Consider the following 14,537-nt stretch of genomic DNA (forward strand, 5'->3'; position numbering starts at 1 on the left):
TACGTGTCATGTGCAGGATGCATGGAGTTGGAAGCGGGGTCACAAAGTGAAACAGCACATTAATTGTCTCCTACTTGGGTCAGAGCAGACAAAAAGGACATCTTCCTCATTTGTTACATATGCAGCAAATCCATGGAGGCTTGGGAATCAGTCAAGCGAAGAAAGAAGAGGTGAAGGGAAGGTGAGAAACGTTTTCAAGTGCAAAGACCATAAATTATAACACCTTCCAATGTGTGAACAGAGAAGTAGGCGGGCGATCTTAAAAAAAGGGTAATGGAGAACGTGATGAAGAAACGGGTAAAGGTAGTCCTCTTGTCTGTGACAAGAGTGAGAATGGAGGGTGTGACAGCAGGGAGGAGGAGGAGGGAATAAACAAGGCCAGGTAGAGGAAGGAGTGAATTGGGCATGGGAAGAGAGAGTTGTGGAACGCGGGTGTCGGGGTCATAAAAACTCGGGAGATGTGTTCTGGCCTCTGGGTCTTCATATCTTTTACATTTCTAATTAAAAGAGATAAAGAGTGAGGGAGTCATCAATCCCACAGTGATTTCCCAGTTAAGGTTTTAGAGGGGGCTGTAAACTAGGCAGCCCGGCATCATTGATTTTATAATTAGCTATCGTCACCCCAGACTTAAGATGGAAGGAGTGTGGTGGAGGGAGAGGGAGACCGCCGGAGGAGTGTTCAGGCACAAGGATGAAGATGATGAGGAGTTCTGGCCTGAGGGGAGAGTGAGGGAGAGCCAAAGGTGAATGGAGAGAAAATCCAGGGTGAGAAATGTATCTGCAACAGGCAATGAGCCAAAGGGGAATATAGGTTATATAGCTGTGTGAAAAGAAATGGCATAGTTAATTACCAGTGAAATGTCATGTGGGGATCAAAATATTGCTATGATCTTTGGCCAGAAAAAGACACATTAGACACAATAATGGATACATAAACCTCTTTATTATACGTAACCCCACCCCAACCCCGGTACATGACTGATAAGAAAATACACAGCGATGTACATGTGGGATAACCTTCACACACAAAACTTCAAAACAAACCATAACCACTGGAGCTTTATTGCAACTGGAGACGATGTCCCGATGAAAAGCACTCGTCCCTTAAAATCTCAGTGGGACAACAAAAGAATAACTTCCCTAAAACATAAAGTCAGATTACAACCACAAACAAGGACTATGGAAAATATGTGTAGTGTAGTGTGCTATCTTCTGGGAAAGAATACCAGGTTCCTTAAAACATTCCCACTTCTGTACAAGGAGAATCAACATGTACTGCAACACCTGAGTAGGCAGTGACACAAGGTAAGTGAGAGGTTGGACCGACATCAACTCCTTTCATGACTACTTTCATAATCCTGTTCAAACAATCAATTAATTTCCTTCACTTTAAACTCAACACGCCTGTTTCATTCCCTTTCATTAGCACCAATATCTTGCAACAATTTAACTTATATATGAAATCTTTATAGAGTCAAAGTAAGTATTTAAAAGCAGAATGTAAGAAAGAAATGTGTAAATAAAATATACGTAAACCCAACACACAATGGTAATGATTAAGATAACGATGAAAGGACACACAACTGACATATTAAGTATCCATAAATCAACTTTTCATCTAAAAACTTTTCTATAGTAAAAATAGGGTGCAAATATAGCTGATAAAATCATTAAGCATCAAAGCGTTTAGCAAATCTTCTTAGACAAGCATGGAAAACGTTTTTCACACATTGCACAGAGTTGCGTGAAAGACTTTGTCAAACTAAACCTGGATATAGTTTCATTGCAGCATAGCCCAAGTTAATTATAAATAGAAAACCATGAAAAATGCATACAGTATTGATTAAAAGGTAGGCAGCGATTTTTATTAGGCAGTATATTGCCATAGGGCTCGGGGAAATATACCAACACCATGTCATGATGTCGAGATCTATAAAGCTTATTTTCTTTGATTCTTTTAAAAATTATTCTAGGCACAAATTTAAAACTGCACGAATGCAAGATTTCTGTACAATACAAACCGTTACAAACACTGAATTTCTAAACAGCCAGCTAGTAAATCTGCATTTAATTTAAATAATTATTAAATCCAAGATCATTACAAAGTAAAAACGGTCGCTGATAAAGAGTTAAGAGCTTATGAGCATTAATATTATAATAATGGTGAAATAAAGATACTGAAGTAGAAAGTTGCATCTGGCATCTATTTTATAGACTTTAAACACAATCTGTTCAATAGGCTTTCTATTTCAAATGCATGTCCATCTAACAGCGCGTCTGCATCACTATATCTCCTTAACTGCATCTGCATAACAACAATCAACTTCTACTGCGTACAAGAAAGTGCATATCAAATCTTATTTCTGGGTAAATGGAGGAGAAATATGATGCCATAGACCTACATTACTGCAATATAATTCTAGCACGGTGCTGTATCATAACTTTATGCTGCCGTGAATAGCGTTCAAAGCTGCTGTGGGAGAATTTAATTGCGGAAGAGAGTTTTGCCATGATTTCAAGAGGAACAGGGCCCGCACAAAACATCATAATTACAGTGCCTGTCATGACTCCTAATCACAAAAGTCATAAAAACGACATAACATCCATCGTAAAGGTCTCGACATAGCAATGATTCAACAGAAATCATTGTGCTACAGCCTGCAAACTCTCAAACGGAGCCCAAAATCACGCCGTTTCATACTGTGCACCAGCCTTATGTCAGTCATAAACACGGTGTTGACCTGCCACCACAAGCATTATGTCATTCCTAACAACTAACAGCAAGGGCGATAACACAACTGTCTAAGAGGGGGAAATCAAGGTTCACTGCAGATACAATAATTGCATATTAACATTTTGTGTGTGTAGTGAATGAGCTGTATATGTGCTTGTTAGTGGAAGTAATGTGGAAACACATTAACAAAAAAATAAAACCCCTTCTTCTCTTTTTGATCACCCGCCTCAGCTTAGTGTCCACTGGTTACCATAGCGAGGTGTCGGCCAGATCACTGCAGGATGAGACAAAGCAGAGTGTGCGTGTAAGAAAAACTGAAAGAAAACACACGTTCTGGTTGAAAAAGGAGGTTAGACTGAAAGAGCGGTTGAATGGGAGAGAGAGAGCTTTAATGATGCTGAAAATTGGCCCGTGACTGCAGTACAACCCTCAGGTAAATCATTCCTACAGCTTGCTGTCAACTTATCTGTCCCCTTGTCCTCCCATCTTGCCCCTCCCACGCCCCAGCTCTGTCTCACAGTCTCCCCCGCCTCACCCTGACTCAACTTCTTTTACGACCACATATTCAAAACTTCCATCTTCCAGCCATACTCACCCTGTCACCATAAATAATTGGTCACATGTGTCTGGGTGCATTAGTAAGCTTTGAGTTCACTGTGTGCGCCTGAAACCATTTCTTTGTGAGACCTGAAGTGGAAACTCTGCACTCAGGTACTATGCATGAGTACAATTACCTCAGGCTTTTACTTCTCTGCATTTAAGAAAGAAATATGACACTTTTTGGCTGCTGTGTTCACTAATTACTCTGCAGAGTAAGGTTGTGCACACAAATCAAGTCATGAGCTCATAAAATATGATGCATTACTACAGTTTAAGACCAGCCAGTATGACAGGAAGAAATGTGTTGTCTTGTTTGGCCTTTAAAGAAAATGTCCTTTTAACATGCAGCCATTAATGCAGAGCTCCATCTTTGAACATAAAATCTTCAGCTGTGCTGAATTGTGTCATCTTCACTTTCCTTACCCTGCATTAATCTCACCTAAATCCTACAATATAATTCAAGGGAAGGCAAGTAGATTTTTTTAGGAAAAAGTTATGCAAACTGTATTATAAGCTACTAGCTATTTAAATTGTGAAATGTTATGATCTAACTGAGATCTTGGTCTGTTAGATCAAAGGATTGTCAAATTTTAATTTCTGGAAGCTTGATCTTTTGTTTGATTCATGCCTTAGTTTGATTTTTTTTATCTAGCACCTTTACAGTTTTTGGGATGTGTGTTACCTATAGTTCAACCTGTTTATCAACAGCTAATGTGTGCATTTAAATATTTTAGAAGCTATGACATTTTTAGCAACATTTGATTCTTGTAACAGTGTTATAAGAAGCGGTGGGGGAAGCAATTAGATCCTCAACTTAGATTTGAACACCATTTAAACAAACCAAAAATATTCCATTACAAGCAAAGGCTCAGAGACAACTATAGCATTTTTTTTAAGTGACTAAAGGACTCAGCAAGGCACTGCTTGTTTGTAAAAGGGTCACAAGTGAATAGGGGTTTAACACCATTGGACTCTCTTTAACACGCTAAGTGGTTATAGCTGACGTCCCATACACAGTGTCAGCTGCTGGTTCAATCCCGAGCCCGCAGAAGCTTCATGTCATCCCCTCTAATAGTAAAAATAAAGTACCTTAAAACTATACTGTACTAAATAATTTCTATGAAGCAAAGGGGAAAATAACTTCTCCTTAAAAATTTGACTTGCAATACCTACAGTATAGGCTATACAAATTGGTAATGCTCCCTTGATACTTGACATACAATGGATAAAAGTACTTTTTCCAAATGTCGTGTGTGTGTGTGTGTGTGTGAGTGTTTTACCTGATAACAGTGGCGCTGTGCTCTGGGAGCAAAAGTGCTCTTTCCTCTTCAGAGCTGAGCCTTCCGCACTGAAGTGTATCAGCTTCCTCCTCCTTTACACCAGAGAGCAATAGCAAACACATGTTTAGACACACACACACACACACACACACACACACACACACACACACACACACACACACACACACACACACACACACACAGCAGCTATTACAGTCTAATTCCTTGCAGACTAGCGGCCTAATTGCTCTGAGGAGATAATGTCTGTATCAAACGATTCACTGCCCATGTTTAACTGGTGTGCACGCCTATCAGCATGAAGACATACCTCATTTTCAGTATCGCATGCAATTACACTATGGTGACGCTGAATGGCTCGAGTAGCGTGTCTCACCGAGTCAGAGCTGTGCGGCAAAGTGTCTGCGTCGGCCTGGTGTGGCGACGAGAGCGGGGCTGGCTGGTTGATGACCACTGCACAACTCTCCGCCTCTCTTGGGGAGGAAGGAGGGGTGTTAAGGAGCAAGAAGTTTGACTGGCCCTGCTCACACAAGCTGTAGTGACCCAGAGGTCTTTGTGGGCGGAGGGGCTGCAAAGCCTCTGGGTTTTCATCCTCTGAGTCGGATAATGCACTGCCAGGCCGCCCTGCCAGATAAAGAAATTGACAAAGAAAAAGAGTTCACTTTTCCTCAAATCACTGCTCCTGTCACCCTCACTACAAAATCCATTCTGAGGAATATTTAGAGCTGGTGTTGAATGATAGTTTACACTTTTATTGTCCGCATCTGCAGAGCATACAGTAGATTAATGTGTAGCTCCATTCACCTGTAGAGGCAATCGGGGCAGCACTCCACTTGGCGCTGACCACTGTTCCCATCTTCTGCTCTAGCTGACAGACGTACTCCATCAACTCCTGTAGTGGAAATACAGCCATCATATCACAAGCCCAGGCAGGACTTTAATCGTGGCTTGAGCAGCCATCACCCTCGTAACCCTCATGATGTTCCACTTCTTCCAGCCAAAGCCACATAAAATGGTTACAAATGCACAGCCGCAACACTTGTTATTATATAAATATCATTATCTCTGTTCAATAAACATTTAAACATTAGTTTGATTTACAATGTGTCGCAGATTGGCCGCTTGGCTCCCATGTGGCGGATGTTAAAATTAAGCTGGACACTGATTTTAAAAACATTGACTATCTACTCTGCCAGGAGCGGGCTATTCTGATGGTGGTTATCCAACAAAAACTCTGCAGGCACTTTAACAGCAGCAGCACTGACTGCTCTGAAATCCACTGATTTATATTATGCTGTAAACCATTTATATTGCACAATAACAACCAAGAAGACAACAACAGATAGAAGATTCCCAACACCTGGGACATTCACAATCCCTATACTTGCATATATGTTACATCAGTAAGCTTTATGATATGAATGCATTATTAATAACGAGCATTTAGGAAAAAAACTTTATTTATAGGTGCACTCAAGCTGGAGAGAGGTACAAATGGTAACTTAACTTTAAAGCTCATAATGACTAAAGTACTGCAGTTACAGGCTGATTAGGATACAACAGTTACATTTATTTGTTAATCCATAACATACCATAGCCATTTATTAGCCTTGAGACCTTGTCAGCTGAATGAACAGCACACATAAAGATAGTAACTGTGACACATTACATGCACATGTTTCCAAAACATTAAACGTCCCCTATTATGCAAAATGCACTTTTTTATGTCTTTTACACATAAATATGTGTCTCTGGTGTGTAAGGAGACTCACAAAGTGTCAGAAAATACAACCCTCTCTCTTTTCCTCCTTACCCACATCTCTAAAAACGGGGGAACAAACGAGCTGATCCAGATTTGCTGCGATATGACGTCATAACTGAAATGTGGGCTGGCTTTACATTGAACTCCTGGCAACGTCCCACCCACGTGACACGTCCCAACCTATCGTCTGCAATACACAGTCGCGAGCTGAATCCCCTCGAGTAGGCAGCTCTCTGTCTGTGTATTCAGCAGGATGTCTGCAGGAGGGACTTAGAGTTGTTGTATATATAATACAGAATCAGAATTAGAATCAGAATTCCTTTATTCGTCTCACAGATTCATAATTATAATGTCACTGTTCTAGTGGTAAACACTGAGAAAACAAGTGTTTCAGAACTAATACTTGATATGGTTTGGAACATAATATGGGGTTTAATCACGGCAGCGTTTAGCTGAATATCTCCGTTAGAAACGTCTCTCTTCAGTCAGAGAGCTGCATGTGCTCCAAAGGGGAAATAGAGGGGTGTGACGCATGGCTACAATCGGTGAACTGTTTGGTATTTTCTGCAAAACACTTCACAGACATGTTTTGTATAGATATTGCCCTACAATATATTGTTCAAATATAGCATAATAGGAGACATTTAAAGTTTCTCCTTTTTGGAGACGTTTATGTTGACCCTGTGTTTAATTAAACAGTGTTTCTGACCTGTTTCTCTGCAAGTATCTGCTCCTTTTCTTTCTGGGCGACCCTCAGGCTGGCCTTCAGCTCCTGGAGCTCTCTGCGGGTTTCACTCAGCTGAACCTGCAAGGCCAGGTAACACAGGACAAAAGGGTGTGTCAGAAAAAAATAATACTTAACTACAAAATACAACTGTGTAGTATACATACATATATATATATATACATATAAAGCTTATGGTTTTATGTACTCAGACAGACTTAAATAAAGAATTAACTATATTAGAAGATCAATCTAATGGTAATCTGCATGGTAAATGTAGTTGTGTTAATCTGCATGGTAAATGCAGTTGTGTTTATTGCCAACATTATTATTATTATTATAATATAAACTATATATATATAATACTATATTCAAAAAAATAAGCGCATTAGTTATTGGTTATATAACCTTCACTTATGCAAGTAATCTATAGACACAGGTTTTGATGCTCAAAAGAAACATGCTTACAAAACAGCAGCAAAAACAAATACAGTAACAGACAAAAACGACATTCATACACAGACAGAATAAAACACAACTCCTAAAGAAACAAGTGCCAAAGCCTACAAGACGAATGCCCACAGCCATTCTCTCCAGATATGACAAGGAACCCTGAGTGCAGTAAGTTCTGAGTGGTCTCTCTCACCCGGTTGCAGTCCTTTTCCCTGCCGAGCTCGACCTCCAGCTTCACTCTCTCCATCCTCTCGTCCTGCAGCCTCTCTTCCATCTTCTGCATCTCTGCGTTGACTTTCTTTAGACTCTCGTGGTCCTTCTGTCAAGGTGAAGCACACAGACACTCTCAGTATGTAACATTCTTCATCGGGTCACTGGACCATGAGTGAGCTAAAGGAACATTTTGAGCTTAAAGACATTAGATTTCGTATTAAAACACTGTTTCATCTAACTCAGATATTTAGACGGTTATATATGACAAGATATAATCAAACGTTAAATCTACCCAATACAAATGATTTAAATTCTGCACTTCAGCAGCGATAAATGTACCTCTGCCGTGCGCTGGAGATTTTGCCTCTCCTGGGTCCAGCGGCCTCTTCCCTCCCTCAGGGCCAGACTGGAATCAGCAAGCTGAAGTGTGAGCTGGGCAGCCTGCAGACGAGCCTGATGCAATTCCGCCTGCCCATGATCCCGCTGGGCAACCATGGCATTTAGATCACTCTTTAAGCTCTCTGCAGCGCGCTCGCTCATGTTCAGACGCTCCCGCAGGCTCCACATCTCCTTCAGTGTGGCCTCGTTCTCTGCCTGGACATAACAGGACAAGAGAGCATGTTGGCTTCATATCTGTAGATTTACTAAATAATGCAAATTGGGGTTATAACTAATACAGAATTTGAAAAGCCAAAACTTTAGGATGTGCTGTCAATAATATGTGTTAATTAGAAAATACACCAATGTATAAAGGTATATTATTTATTAAGGTATAATGAAAAAATTGTTTTAAAGGAGGTGAAGCATTAAAAAAGGACAAAATGTATTTCGAAAAATCTTTAAAACATTATTCTATAAAAACAGATTGCGCTGTTTGTCATAGCAAATCACACATTTGAAGCCCCTTGCATGCAAATTTGCTGACTCCAGCTTTAACTATCAACCGTATATTATTGTCAACCCTCATTTCCAACCTCTTTCCTGTGCGCAGTGGTGAGTTTCTGCGTGAGGGTGGTAATGCTGTTTTGGAGCTGCAGAACACTTGTGTCTCTCTGAGCCAGCGAAGTCCTCAGCACCTGAAACTCCTTAGACAGACTTCGGAGTTCACCTTCTGTCTGTTCAAGCTTGGTCTTATAGAAAAAACATGACACAGATGGAGAAAGAGAGTGTGATGTTTAGGAAGGAACAACTACGACACAGCTTTTATTATGATGTACAGCAATGTTCATCTGCATTGCAATTACCTGCAGGGTCTTTCTCTCACTATCCTCTTCTTTTTTCTGAGCTCCTACTCTCTTTGCTCTTTCCTTCATCCTGCACACATAGAATGGGTTACTGATGATCAAAAGTACTCATGGAACCCACATAAAACTTAATGTAGAAGCAACAAAGCGGAAAAAACGTCATACCTTTCGAACTCAGTCTCTCTTTCCACGGCTCTCTGTGTCAGGGTTTTCATATCCTCCTCCAGCTCTTTGATTCTCACTTTGCTCGCCTCCCTCGCATCCAATAAAGCACTTTTCTCCTGGGCTAGTGATTCTCCAAAAGCCTGCTTCTCCTAACAGACCGGAGGCATTTTTAATTTTTACGAGGAATTGTATTTTATTATGACATAGACTAGGCAACCCATATAAAAATATATTAAATTTAATATTTGAATATAACAGCCCAGGCATTTTATTAAATTACATTAGCACTAAAAATTGAAAAAGACATGACATTGTTTGAGCAAAGACCTGCTTTGAATCTGAGAATAAAGGCACAGATACAGAAAAAAATATGGAAATATACACAAGCATATTCGTCATAAGCAAATAATCTTGCCCTCGTCATTTGCCTAGCTCTATACACCACCTTGTGCTCCATCTCCATCTCCTCTAGTTTCTCTTGACTCTGCTTCAGCTCGTCCTGCAGCCTGGAAGTTTCACTTTCCAGCCCTCTGCATCGTCTGTCCCAGGCCTCCCTTGCCCTCTTGTAATCTTCCATCTCTTTTTCCCTGTGCTTGTTTTCTGCTTCCTGCACCTGCAGCAGTTCAGCGCGCTCTCGCAAACAGTCCTGCAGTCGACTCTGACAAGAGACAGAAGGAATGGAAATCACAATTGTGCTAAACCCCTTGTCTGCCATTAGTAAACAGCTGTTTTAATTTCCCAGCATATTTGTGATATCATCAATCATTAATTTCGGAAAACAAAAATACTTTGCTACCTTATTCAGTACATATTTTCCATATTTGTTAAGCTCACCTGCAGCAGTTCAGCCCTGGGCACTACCAGAAGCATGTCTGTGCCTCCTTCCTCTCCATGGGGCTCCTCTTCAAGGGTCACCAGATCCTCAAGGGGCTTTGGAGCACAGAAACTAAATTTGGAGCTGCGGGAGCAAACTTCTCCCTTTGCATCGATGTATACAAACTCATGATCTTGGGAGCTGGGCTTGGGTAGGTAGGAGGCTATGAAGTGGTGGTAAAAAGATGAGACATGAGATGTTAAATTTCAGTGTTTAAGTTAATGTTTTAACATTATGATATTCATAGTGTTGATGTGGAGGCTTAATGCATTTTAGATGCCCAGATACTTTAATTCCCTCTTAATTTGGAAGGGCAAATCACTTTTCATCTCTCCATCATCTCTTTTAAAAGTCTTTATGAAAAAGCAAAACAGTATTTTAGTGCAAAACATCATTCAAAGGGTTTATATTTGTAATGTAAATGTGTATGCATGAACCGTAACATTTACAAATGAAATATAATATTTGTTCTTTATCGCCGTAACTTCATGAGCAGTTTGCTGCAATACAGCTTCCAACCACCAGTGGCAGCACTCAGTCAATTAGCCTGGATGAGCGCCATAAAATATGGCGTAGAGCAACACATTTGAATCAAAGCAGTCGCAAACAATTTAGTGTTAACATTAGAATTAACCGATGGTTTGTTATTGAACACCAACTTGGAAAATACTTTGTCCATCCTGATATATGTTCGAGGAATCTACCTTGCCTTGAGTAAGTTTACAGTTTCTTTTAGCTTAGAAAAGTACTAACATTTCTTGTTTTTTGTCTATTAATTTGGATGAGAATATTCAGTTTAATCTTACAGAAAGTTAGTAAAAACAACTCTCTGTGAGGACGGGTGCTCTGAGGAGCGGTCTACACTAACAGCTGATGTTTGGCTAGCTCCCTCCAATACTGTATTCTGTTACAGCTAGCCGACTCTTCATTAAACGAAAACAAAATGTAGCTATTTCTTTAAAGGTTTGTCTATACATGTTCAATATGAAAGATATTCGTTCATTTAGAAAGAAGACGTTGACATGCTTTAAATGAATGCGTGTTAAAGTTACACTAAATTACACTGACAGCTGATGTTTGGCTAGCTCCCTCCTATACTGTATTCTGTTACAGCTAGCCGACTCTTCATTAAACGAAAACAAAATGTAGCTATTTCTTTAAAGGTTTGTCTATACATGTTCAATATGAAAGATATTCATTCATTTAGAAAGAAGACGTTGACATGCTTTAAATGAATGCTTCCAGTTTCTCTCAGAAAGTATAGCCTATTAGGTTTACCAGCACTGATGATGCTACGAAATAAGTTATTTCTTGATTAACTTAGTTGTGCTAAGACCTTAAGACCAACAGCGGTGGAAGAAGTACTCAGATATTGTACTAAAGTAAAAGTAGAAGTACCAAAGTGTAGGGACACTCTGGTACAAATAAAATTCCTGCAATCAAAGTGTTACTCAAGTAAAAGCACAAACGTATTAGCATCAAAATATACAAAAAGTACCGAAAGTAAAAGTACTCATTCTGCGGATTGGTCCATTTCAGAATAATATATGTTATATGTTTTGATTATATTGATTGTGTTATCCAAGCTGGTAAAGGTGCAGCTAGTTTTAATGACTTTGAATACTGTAGGGTAGCTTATGGATTTACTCCAGGTGTAACTAAAGTCTTATTTAAGGATTGATTTATATTTCACATCATTAATCCAAATCTGTAAAGGTATTAAATAAATGTAGTGGAGTAAAATTACACCATTTACCTTTTTGAATTGTAGTGGAGTAGAGGTTTCAGAGTAGAATTCATGGAAATATTTAAGTACAAATACCTCTAAACTGTACTTAAGCACAGTACTTGAATAAATGTACTTAGATACTTCCCACCTTTAAAGACCAATATCTTTTTAAACTGGCTGTTAAGGTGCCACGTCATTTGTTTTCTGTTTTTAATCATTGGCTTTAATACTTTCTTTTGTACCTTGTGTGTATTTATATAAGTGACTTTAATGTATTTTATAACATAGAATTTATTATTTAAAAATTGAACTTGAGGGTTATTGGTCTTCCGTTTAGGATACGTTCAGTGGAAACACTATTTTAAGATAGATACAAATAACCTTTTCCTCCACTCCATAGAGTAGATGCTATCCTTTTGTGTCCAAGAAATTCAATTTAGAGAAACATCAATCTCCTAGTGAAGGTTTTATGTGCGGATCTAAGCACCGTATCAGTATAGATTCTGGCTAACTATGGGAAATAAAATACAATTAGAAAAAAGGGGCATGAGTACCCTGGAAGTGCACACAGCAGTTGACATCCATGCCCTCTTGATAGTCAGCCGGGGCCAGTGCCCAAACAAAGGTGTGGTAGTCCTTAACTGACACCCATCCCACCTGAGGAACAAAAATATACCCAATGTTATTTGCTATTAAATACTCTTTATCCACATAATGTTTGTGACAGTCTTTAGGATAACTATACCTTGAAGAGTCCTATCCAGTCATTGCTGGCCCAGTTGTGCTGTGAGCTCAGTGTGTAGTGGCAATCGACTCTGCTCTGAGGGAAGTAACTGCAGCCCACGTTTCTGAACTCGACCTGCCAAGTGTTTTCCATGGCAACACTAAAAGAAGGCAAGCTATTTTGCACATGCAGGAAAAAAAACACAATGTTCAATGTTGTTGGGAGGACAAACAAGACAGAGCCTGTAGTCTGTGAACGTTTATTTAGTGTAAGTGGATATGCTCAATATGTGCCAACTTAAGGACAGAACATCAGAAACTTAACCTCAGTGACAGCATTGCTGTTGAGCAACATGACATTACATGTTTGTCACAGGGGCTATTCCAGTCATCGTCAACACAATTTGCTATTGTACACCGTCACGGGTAAGCATGAAGGACAAGGTGTCAAGAACCTTCAGCGTGTATAGGGCTCAAATTTCACTGACAAATGCACTTTTGAGGAATTCCTGTCTGCAGTTAACCATTCAAGCACTTGTGGCTCAAAGAAAGCATTACTTATTCATTTAGCATTGTGTGGGGTGTTAAATCTACCATATGTCGTGTGTGTGTGTAACTATTGCATGTGCCTTAACATGTACATATGCTGCAGTTGTGGATTAACTAGCCTATGCCTTTCCCATTCTTATATTCATCCCTTGTTGTTCATGTATTTTTATCCTTGTTTATTGTTTTAGTTCATGAGCTGGGCTGTTGGATTATTTTATTTTATTCATTTATTTGGTTCTCTGTACAGCACGTTGGTGTGGAGGGCTTTATAGTGCCTTACAATTGAAGCTGTATAGTACTGTATAATCCAAAATAACTATAGAGGTGTAGAGTTTTGTATTTTTGTAATGCATCACCCTAAACTTTGCAAGAAGGAAATCTTATTATTAAAAAACGTAATTTGCAGATGTCCTCAAAAAACATCGATCGGTGACAAAAATAAACATTAGCTTTCAGAAGGTTCACATTACACGGCACTAGGCTTGAGGCCCAACAGTAGCAGCACATGTCGTGAAAACAGAGTGCCCGTGCACGTCGATGCAAACTTAGGACAAACGTGTAAACAAAGCAGCTAACGGTGGATCTGAATCTGGAAGCCTACTCGCTAATTATCAACCCAATATTAGTTAGCGCGCTGTGCGTGCACGTCAGGCAAGACAATAACAGACAGGCTTTGTTAACTACAAAAGACATCTGCGCACATTATCCCTCCACCGTCTCGGCCGGTTATCTGGCTTACCTTTATCGCCCTCACGTCTCTATAAACAGTGTAAACGAGCCGTCTCTCTATCGGATAGAAGAGTCACAATGTGGGAGAAAAAACAACAACATGAGCGATACACACGCACTTTCCTCTTCGGGCTCAGTTGCTCCAATAACCCGAAACAATAACAAAAAAACCAAAGCAAAACATAAGCATGACAGCTTCACTTCCACTGCGGAATTGTGGGAGCTGTTGTTCATCGTGTAGATACAAAGACGTTGAAACACCGAATTTAAACTACATTTCCCAGGCTCAGAGCAGAATAGCAGAGGTCGCGCTGGACGTAATATGATGCTTTTCATCGACCGCCGTTGTTTTTTGTCATCGCATGTCAAAGTAAAGAGAGCCACTGGCTGTCCAACAGAGTTGTATATACTGACCAATGGGAATTAGTATGTGGTTTGCAATGAGTTCTCCACGGGTAATGAAGCTAAACGGATGTGAGCCGTATTACAGAAAACAAGCTGACCCTTTTACGTTTCTGCACATTTATATCTCGTATGCTACAAAAAACCTCTTGAATGTTGTTAACTTTAGTATTTCGCATATTTCCAATTAAACTGGAAGGTAAACCATGCACCCTGTAAAGGCTATTTAATCTGGATTGCAGTAAGATATATGTTCTCTGCGTCCTGTATTTGATGTTATAGTTTTTTTGTTTGATTGTATGCTAAACATTTGAGTCGATGTCCTACACAAGTGAATT

General features: G+C 39.7%; 1 protein-coding gene and 1 long non-coding RNA gene across 3 annotated transcripts in view; one reads left to right on the forward strand and one right to left on the reverse strand.

Annotated features, from left to right (window-relative positions):
* Window positions 1-921: 921 nt before the first annotated feature.
* calcoco1a (calcium binding and coiled-coil domain 1a) lies at window positions 922-14,003 on the reverse strand. 2 transcript variants are annotated; one of them, XM_063876035.1, is made up of 15 exons: window positions 13,808-14,003; window positions 12,542-12,695; window positions 12,351-12,453; window positions 10,028-10,230; window positions 9,639-9,851; window positions 9,194-9,342; window positions 9,029-9,098; window positions 8,759-8,914; window positions 8,124-8,378; window positions 7,765-7,890; window positions 7,104-7,199; window positions 5,437-5,524; window positions 5,009-5,256; window positions 4,615-4,706; window positions 922-3,008 (listed from the first exon to the last, which is right to left on the reverse strand). In XM_063876035.1, exons 2-15 carry the CDS (start codon window positions 12,671-12,673, stop codon window positions 2,981-2,983), a joined length of 1,959 nt encoding a protein of 652 aa, XP_063732105.1. In that variant the 5' UTR covers window positions 12,674-12,695; window positions 13,808-14,003; the 3' UTR covers window positions 922-2,980. The 2 variants fall into 2 exon arrangements, with proteins under 2 accessions (XP_063732105.1, XP_063732031.1); XM_063875961.1 differs by having other exon boundaries at window positions 4,943-5,256.
* Window positions 10,619-14,537, forward strand: part of LOC134859904 (uncharacterized) — a 36,367-nt gene continuing 32,448 nt past the window's right edge. The window contains exon 1 of the long non-coding RNA XR_010165169.1: window positions 10,619-10,781. This is a non-coding gene — a long non-coding RNA (uncharacterized LOC134859904). The remainder of the gene's footprint in view (window positions 10,782-14,537) is intronic.

This window comes from Eleginops maclovinus, chromosome 1, assembly GCF_036324505.1.
Source record: "Eleginops maclovinus isolate JMC-PN-2008 ecotype Puerto Natales chromosome 1, JC_Emac_rtc_rv5, whole genome shotgun sequence".
Taxonomy (NCBI): Eukaryota; Metazoa; Chordata; class Actinopteri; order Perciformes; family Eleginopidae; genus Eleginops; species Eleginops maclovinus.

Bases quoted from the DNA above. Each gene is read 5' to 3' on its own strand.
- calcoco1a (XM_063875961.1), bottom strand. From the start codon at position 12,673: ATGGAAAACACTTGGCAGGTCGAGTTCAGAAACGTGGGCTGCAGTTAC. The intron at 12,454-12,541 runs GTATAGTTATCC...TTTGTTCCTCAG, and splicing joins ACTGGATAGGACTCTTCAAG to GTGGGATGGGTGTCAGTTAA. The intron at 3,009-4,614 runs GTAAAACACTCA...CTCATCCTGCAG, and splicing joins CACAGCGCCACTGTTATCAG to TGATCTGGCCGACACCTCGC.